General features: G+C 45.7%; 1 protein-coding gene across 1 annotated transcript; it reads left to right on the forward strand.

The window, feature by feature from the left end:
- The first annotated feature begins 271 nt into the window (after nt 1–271).
- Nucleotides 272–8,242, forward strand: LOC307243072 (protein NLRC3-like). Its single transcript, XM_080017722.1, has 9 exons — nt 272–336; nt 426–539; nt 1,510–1,585; nt 1,724–1,955; nt 3,179–4,982; nt 5,110–5,283; nt 6,650–6,823; nt 7,042–7,088; nt 7,337–8,242. The coding sequence occupies exons 1-9, from the start codon at nt 287–289 to the stop codon at nt 7,873–7,875; spliced, it is 3,210 nt and encodes a 1,069-aa protein (XP_079873848.1). The 5' UTR covers nt 272–286; the 3' UTR covers nt 7,876–8,242.
- Nucleotides 8,243–8,645: the final 403 nt, after the last annotated feature.

Below are 8,645 nucleotides of genomic sequence, written 5' to 3' on the forward strand. Positions count from 1 at the left end.
AAAGGTCTGCAGTCAACCATGAATGTGTGTGAGGAGAGAGAGGAGGGGCGTCCCACCTCTAAAACAACTCTGTCTGGGGAACATGGCGGCCAGAGCAAAGCTAAGAGGTAAGATGAGGATCTCTGAGCGTCTGGGACTGTTGTCCATCCCAGAGCTCAGCAGTGATGTCACTGCACCTTCATGAGTCTGAGGAAAAGCTCTGTGTGTGTTGTGTTGAAGCCCAGAGCAGCAGGAGAGTCCAGAGGCTCCTGCCCCCAGTGGGGTCTCCTTCAAGAGTGACCGCTCTATGGCTCCACCTTTAAAGTTTAAAGATGGAGATCAGTGTACGGAGCAGAGGTGAGGATTTACCAAATAGTTGATCAAATAAAACAGCTAAACATCCTCAAATCCTAACGTCCAGATGCTGCTTATTGTTCATCTGGTAGATTCCATCAGGAGAGAGCAGACTGTCCTGAACCCAGCTGTGTCTCCATGAAGAGTGACTGGTCTATGGGTGTTCCTATTCTCTTCAAAGATGGCCGCCCCTCCAGGGAGAAGAGGTAGGACTTTGAAACAGAAGATGGAAACAGAGGAGATGGTTGTTATCATTCTCTACTGAGCAGAGGCAACAAGTCAGGAGCAAATGAATTGTTCAGAACCAGCGTTAAAGCACAACGTCAGTGACAGGGAGGGCTTTTGTTGGCACTTTTTAAATGGTTGTGTACATCCATGTATTCAAGAGATTCAAGATTTTTTATTTGTCACATACAAAAAAATGTAGGTAGGTATAAAATATAGAAATGACTACTTCAACTTTAAAAGAACGTGTAGTGCACTGAATTCAAGCTTCCAGTGATATTGGATATTGATATCAACTGCTGCAACCATGGCAACCTGTCCTGATGCATTGTGGGACATGTCCTTTAAAATGACTCATCCCGTCTGTTGCTTTTTTATGATGAATTGTAGTTTTAGTTGTATTAATGTCTTGTACTTATTATGGTATATTTCCATTTGTTAAAATGTTGAATTCTGTCTCTAAATATATCTCTATTTGTGTGGAACGATCCAAATGTGTCAAATAAAAAGGTGTGGCTGGGGCTGCACCAGTGACCCCTCCAAACTTGAACTTGTCCGTCAGTTTTGAAGAACACGATTGGTGAATACCGCCTTGTTTTCATTGATGGGAGTGCAACTGAGCAAACAACTGTGTTGTAGTGAACCACAGTGAAATGGAGAGGAAAAGAAAGGTGAGAACAGCCAAGCATAGCACCGTATCTAAGGAGGTGGAGTGTGAATATGTATTTGGGAACAGTACTCGTGTGGTGGGTCGCTCTGTGAGTCAAAGTCCCGGCTCCTTGTTCAGTCCCATCAGAACCTTCAAACTCTGTCACATCCAAGAGTGTTTTTACTACAAGACACCACCTCTAACTGTGTGTGTGTGTGTGTGTGTGTGTGTGTGTGTGTGTGTGTGTGTGTGTGTGTGTGTGTGTGTGTGTGTGTGTGTGTGTGTGTGTGTGTTCTCCACAGAGACCAGCAGAGGTCAGAGGTCACCAGTGCTCAGTCTGGACAGCAGCATCAAACAGACCTGGACTCCTTATTCCTGGTGTGTAAATGTCCAACAAGCTCCAAATGACATGAAGCAGCATGTGTTGTGGTGCTGATGGTCTCCATGCTTCCTCTTCACACCAGTGGGATGTGAATCCAGGACAGTAAAGTTCTCACTGATGTTCTTCTGTTCCAGCTGCTGGAGGACAACATGGTCACCTTTGTGAAGGAGGAGCTGAAGAGGCTCCGGATGGTTCTGAGTCCAGATGAGCCACGATGCTCAGAGAGGCAGAGGGATGAAGAGGATGATGAGGTGGACGCTGAGGAAGAGGAGCAGAGGAGGAGCGCCAGAGAGGGAGTTGTGAACATCACACTGCACTTCCTGAGGAGGATGAAGCAGGAGGATGTGGCTGACTCTCTGCAGAGCAGTAAGAGACTGTGCTTCACACATTTAAAGGAACATTCCATTCTGGTTCTCTGCTTGATTAGTACAACTGTTTCTGAGAAGAAAATGAGAGCTCTACATGTAGAGTTCAGAGATACATCCAGGAGACGGTCGCTAGGAGACGGTCGCTGGAAGACGGTCGCTAGGAGACAGTCGCTGAGAGACGGTCGCTGGGAGACGGTCACTAGGAGATGGTCGCTAGCAGACAGTGGGGGAGTAAAGAGATAATCACTGGGAGACAGTCGCTAGGACACAGCCGTTAGGAGACTGTGGCTAGGAGACAGACCCTCAGAGACAGTAGGGGAGTAAGGCGACAATCGCTAGGAGACGGTCGCTAGGAGACAGTCGCTAGGAGACGGTCGCTAGAAGACAGTCGCTACGAGACAGTCGCTCGGAGACCGTTGCTATGACATAGTGGGCGAGTAAGGAGACAGTCGCTAGGAGACTGTTGCTAGGAGCTAGTCGCTAGGAGAGAGTCGCTAGGAGACAGTCGCGAGTAGACAGTCGGGGAGTAAGGTGACAGTCGCTAGGATACAGTCACGAGGATACAATCGCTAGGAGACAGTTGCAAGGAGACAGTTGCTAGGAGACAGTGGGGAGCAAGGACACAGTCGCAAGGACACAGTCGCTAGGAGACGGTTGCAAGGAGACAGTCGCTAGGAGTCAGTGGGGAGTAAGGACACAGTCGCAAGGACACATTCGCTAGGAGACAGTGGGGAGTAAGGAGACAGTATAGGGGCTGGGAATCACTCTATGACTGAGTCTAGAAACTCGGACTTTCATGTTGTTTCACGTGGAATAATATATAATCAATACTGAAGCAACAAATAAGGTGTTTACATTTTGAGACTGCTAGTAGTTCCATTTTAATGGGAGATTTATAGTAGTACTAGTACCTTTTTAATGGGATATTTCTACACCTCGGTATCAGAGTAGAATGGTGTTCTACTAATAAGCCAGTAAAGCTACATGTTGGTTGTCATGGTGGAACATGTTCATATGAGTAAAGCTGCAGATTTATAAGCAGCTGCACAGTTAACCTCCACATCACACACATCCAGTCAGTCAGTCTGCTTGTTCCAACTGTGATGAGCTAAATAGACAACATGGGTTTGTGAGTTGTACACGTTGAGCAGGAAATATTGACATGACCCTCATTGACCTTAACATCTACTCATTGATGTTCTCTGTTGTTTGTTCATTCAGTAATTCTTGCTCCTGTCTGCCGACGTCAACTGAAGTCTCATCTGAAGGAGAAGTTCCAGTGTTTGTATGAGGGAATCGCTAAAGCAGGACAAGCAACACTTCTGAACCAGATGTACACAGAGCTCTACATCACAGAGGGAGGGGGTGAGGAGGTCAACCAGGAACATGAGGTCAGACTGATTGAAGCAGCTTCCAGGAAAACAGTGACAGAAGAAACAGTCATCAAATGTCAAGACATCTTTAAACCCTTACCTGGACAAGATCAACCAATCAGAACACTGATGACAACGGGCGTGGCCGGCATTGGTAAAACAGTGTTAACACACAAGTTCACTCTGGACTGGGCTGAAGACAACGCCAACCAGGACATACACTTCACCTTCCCATTCACCTTCAGAGAGCTGAACTTGCTGAAAGGGAAACAGTTCAGTTTGGTGGAACTTGTTCATCACTTCTTTCTTGAAACCAAAGAATCAGGAATCTGCAGCTACGACAACTTCCAAGTTGTGTTCATCTTGGACGGTCTGGATGAGTGTCGACTTCCTCTGGACTTCCAGAACAATGAGACGTGGACTGATGTCACAGCGTCCACCTCAGTGGACGTTCTGCTGACAAACCTCATCCGGGGCAACCTGCTTCCCTCCGCTCGCCTCTGGATAACCACACGACCCGCAGCGGCCAATCAGATCCCTCCTGAGTGTGTGGACATGGTGACAGAGGTGAGAGGCTTCAGCGACCCACAGAAGGAGGAATACTTCAGGAAGAGATTCAGAGAGGAGGAGCAGGCTGACGCCATCATCTCAAAAATCAAGGCATCACGCAGCCTCCACATCATGTGTCACATCCCAGTCTTCTGTTGGATCACTGCTACAGTTCTGGATCACGTCCTGACAACAGCCCAGAGAGGAGAGATGCCCAAGACCCTGACTGAGATGTACATCCACTTCCTGCTGGTTCAGTCCATACAGGGGAACGTCAAGTATCGTGGAGGATCTGGGACAGATCCACGCTGGAATACAGAGAGCAACAAGATCATTCTGTCCCTGGGAAAACTGGCCTTTGAGCAGCTGGAGAAAGGAAACCTGATCTTCTATGAAGCAGACCTGGCAGAGTGTGGCATTGATGTCAGAGCAGCCTCAGTGTACTCAGGAGTCTTCACCCAGATCTTTAAAGAGGAGTGTGGGCTTTACCAGGACAAGGTGTTCTGCTTTGTCCATCTGAGCATCCAGGAGTTTCTGGCTGCTCTTTATGTCTTTATGACGTTTACCAGCACCGGTGTCAATCTGCTGTCAGAACCACAGGCAACATCAAAGTTCTCTCAGTTTTTTCAAAAGAAACCTGACTTACAATCCCTCTACCAGAGTGCTGTGGACAAGGCCTTGCAGAGTTTCAACGGACACCTGGACTTGTTCCTTCGCTTCCTATTGGGCCTTTCACTGAAGACCAATCAGCTGCTCCTACGAGGCCTGCTGGAACAGACAGGAAGTACCTCAGTGACCAATCAGAAAACAGTTCTTTACATAAAGAAGAAGTTCAGTGAGAATCTCTCTCCAGAAAGAAGCATCAACCTGTTCCACTGTCTGAATGAGCTGAATGACCGTTCTCTAGTGGAGCAGATCCAACATCACCTGAGATCAGGACGTCTCTCCAGAGAGAAGCTCTCCCCTGCTCAGTGGTCAGCTCTGCTCTTCATCTTACTGTCATCAGAAGAGGAGCTGGAAGTGTTTGACCTGAAGAAATACTCTGCTTCAGAGGAGGCTCTTCTGAGGCTGCTGCCCGTGGTCAAAGCCTCCAAAACATCTCTGTAGGTGCACAGATAACATACGTATATTAACTGTACACTGTTTGAAATCTGGTGAGATATTTGAAGTAAATATTTGTGTATATCTAAAATCAAACTATGTATTTATCTGTGTCATGTTGATGTGCAGGCTGAGTGGCTGTAATTTGTCAGAGAGAAGCTGTGAAGCTCTGGCCTCAGTTCTCAGCTCCAACTCCTCTCGTCTGAGAGAACTGGACCTGAGCAACAATGATCTGCAGGATTCAGGAGTGAAGCTGCTCTCTGCTGGACTGGGGAGTCCACACTGTGCACTGGACACTCTCAGGTCAGTGTTACTCAACCTTGACCTCAATATTTCAGTCATATTGTGTTTTGTATACAACTGTAGATAACTATGTCAATATACACTATAAAATATTACATACGTATAATATATACACTTTATTATTATAAATATAACATTAATGAAAATAATACTCATATCAGGGTAATCATTATTAGTTAAAACTATTTGTTTCTTCCATATCTCTTAGACAGCTCGTACAGTTCAACTACAGCCTTTTTCCAAACAATGTCATTGAACAACGTTCCAAAGAGTCACAACTTCCATCACAGTTACTGCCTCACACACCTTTACATCCTCACATTCAAAGGACAGTTAGATGACGACCCCCCCAACCCTCAATTAAGGATCAGGAAAAAATTCCCAGAATCCCAAACACAAACATAAAGGAACCTTGAGAAGGGACTTGAGAGAGGGGTCCTCCTTCCAGGATGGCTAGGAGAGCAATAGGTGCAGAGTGAGGAAGAGAGACATGGAATTAAGAACAGCAAAACACACAATGTCAAAACTACCAATTATACATGAGAATATATTGGAAGAGACGTGAACGTGGAATAAAACAAAGGTGTCGCGGTTATTTTAAATGGTTAATTTCCCATGAAATGTTCTTATAATAACCACTGTGGGACTGAATGAGGGATTTGTCTTCAAGCACCATGTTCATTGTAACCCAAAAACAACTCCAATGAGCTGAATGTCCAGAGTAGTTCAAAAAATAAAGGTAATCAATGCTTTTGTTCCACAGCCAAGATTGTGAAACAAAATAAGTCTATAATTCAAACCAAGGAGCTCTGAGTATCTGTATGTGTGTGTGCTCACTGCTCCCAGTGCAGCCACACCTGAACTGAAATGAGTTCAGGTGTGTTCCTTAGTTCCTCCAGCAGCCTGCAGAGGGAGCCACCTCACAGTGTCATTAGTACATGCATACACATTGTCAGTATACTACCATCTGACTGATTACTAGTTTTTACTCTTAAGTCAAATACATTCAGTGTAGGTAAGAGCATAACAATGTATTAGTAAATTTCTGGCTCTTACAAAAGGACTCAACATAATGTGAAGCTGCATAATCCAGGTGTTCTGAAGCCAAATCATAGAACCATGAGTCCATTCTCACAATCATGTCTTTGTAGATGAATTATTATAAGTTCCTAACGTGTGTGTGTGTGTGTGTGTGTGTGTGTGTGTGTGTGTGTGTGTGTGTGTGTGTGTGTGTGTGTGTGTGTGTGTGTGCGCAGGCTGGCTCACATCAATATTCCATCTCTTGAACTTGTGTTATGTGTCAGTGTCTGTTGCCGTAGCAACCGTCTTCCTGATGTTGACACCTGGTGCTTCATGTTGTTTGCAGCTTGTCAGGCTGTCTGCTCACACAAGAGGGCGTGGCTTCTCTGGCCTCAGCTCTGAGCTCCAACCCGTCCCATCTGAGAGAGCTGGACCTGAGCTACAACCACCCAGGAGAGGCAGGAGTGAGGCTGCTCTCTGCTGGCCTGGAGGAGCCACGCTGGAGACTGGACACTCTCAGGTATAAAGAGACCAGCTGACACTCCCTGACAAGCTCTTCTACAAGGAGGACGCTCTACAACCATGTGGTCAATCATACTGGGATGCTGGGGAACGTGCTTTGTTGTTAGACAGCACATATGACCGATGCATGATGGGAAACCATGGATACGGGAGCTTCTTAATGTCCGTGTTTCCCAGATCTCAGAGAACGTTCTGCTCTGACTGTGTTCTTCCCAGGGTGGAGCAGGGTGGAGCGTGGAGGCTGAAACCAGGAGTGAGGAAGTGTAAGTGTCTGTTTAGTTTGATTCATTACTATTGATCAACTATTTAGATGGAAAGTCCATCCACACAGCAGTACAGGACGTCCATCCATTCACATCCTACTGAGAATGAAGATGATGGTGGACATCATGTGTCTTCATCACACTGCTGATAAATGGACAATCTGTCTGTTGATCAATCCACAATATATGAACCAAACAGGGATGTTAGATTATAAACTGTTGCTGTTTTGTGTCTTGTTCTCCACCAGATGCTGTTAAACTCACACTGGACCCAAACACAGCAAACAGACGAATCTGTCTGTCTGACAACAACAGGAAGGTGGTGTTGGTTGGAGAGGAGCAGCCACATCCTGATCACACAGACAGATTTACCGACTTGAGACAGGTGTTGTGTAGAGAAGGTCTGACTGGACGCTGCTACTGGGAGGTAGAGTGGAAAGGAGGGGTTGATATAGGAATGACATACAGAGGAATCACAAGGAAAGGAAGGAGTGATGACTGCCGTCTTGGATCTAATGACAAGTCCTGGAGTCTGTCTTGTTCTAATGATCGTTACTGTGTCTGCTACAATAACAGTAGAACAGACATAAATCTCCCTCCGTCCTCTGGTCCTCAAAGAGTAGGAGTGTATGTGGACTGGTCTGCTGGCACTCTGTCCTTCTACTCAGTTTCCTCTGACACACTGAGACACCTCCACACCTTCTACACCACATTCACTCAACCACTCCACCCTGGTTTTTATTTGGATTTTAGGTTGTGGCCTGGTTCCTCAGTGTCTCTGTTATAGGTGGAGGAGGTGTAGTATCCTCTCTCTAAAAGCTGAACTGAATATTCAGTGTTTTTATCACATAGTTTATAAACACTGTATGTAATTGCCTTTCCATGCTGTGGTATATTCATGTACATGACATGTTTTTATAGTAATTATTCCTTCATCTGTGTATAACTTTACTGTCAAAATAAGTGTTGGAGTCATGTTGATGTTTGTCAACCTGCTGTTGTCCAGTCTTCTGCATGTTACTGTTATTTCATAACTCTCTAGAAATGCTTTTCATGTTTTGATGGGAACATAAGACTCACTTTGTTCAAATATGTGTGATAATGAAAACTATTGAATGTGGAAGTTTGAATTTTCTTGATGTGACATCTTTAAAAACAACTTTTTAAAATAAATTGGATGAAACACTTGATGAGGAATCCAAGTCATCTGTCGTGTTATTGATGGAGCAGTGTTCTGTGCATTATCATTCTGTATCAGGATCGTCCTGCGCACTCGCACACACAGCCTCGGTTGCCAGTGCTGCCTCCGTTCTCCCCTTCAGCAGCTCACCATGCACATTAATTCCTCTGAACACGCAGCAGAGATGTCCTCCTGTCTGTCCAAGTGGCTGGCACGCACACACAGCTCATCTACATGCAGTTATTCCCTTTGGCGCTGGATGGTGGGCTGTTAATGAGCTGCCAAGAAGTACGCACGTGTGTGTGTGTGTGTGTGTGTGTGTGTGTGTGTGTGTGTGTGTGTGTGTGTGTGTGTGTGTGTGTGTGTGTGTGTGTGTG

The sequence above is a fragment of the Zeus faber genome, assembly GCF_960531495.2.
Source record: "Zeus faber genome assembly, chromosome: 17".
Taxonomy (NCBI): domain Eukaryota; kingdom Metazoa; phylum Chordata; class Actinopteri; order Zeiformes; family Zeidae; genus Zeus; species Zeus faber.

Coding starts and splice junctions, on each gene's coding strand:
- LOC307243072 (XM_080017722.1), top strand. CDS start 287: ATGGCTCCACCTTTAAAGTTTAAAGATGGAGATCAGTGTACGGAGCAG. Junction 4,983..5,109: donor AAAGCCTCCAAAACATCTCT/GTAGGTGCACAG, acceptor GTTGATGTGCAG/GCTGAGTGGCTGTAATTTGT. Junction 6,824..7,041: donor TGGAGACTGGACACTCTCAG/GTATAAAGAGAC, acceptor TGTTCTTCCCAG/GGTGGAGCAGGGTGGAGCGT.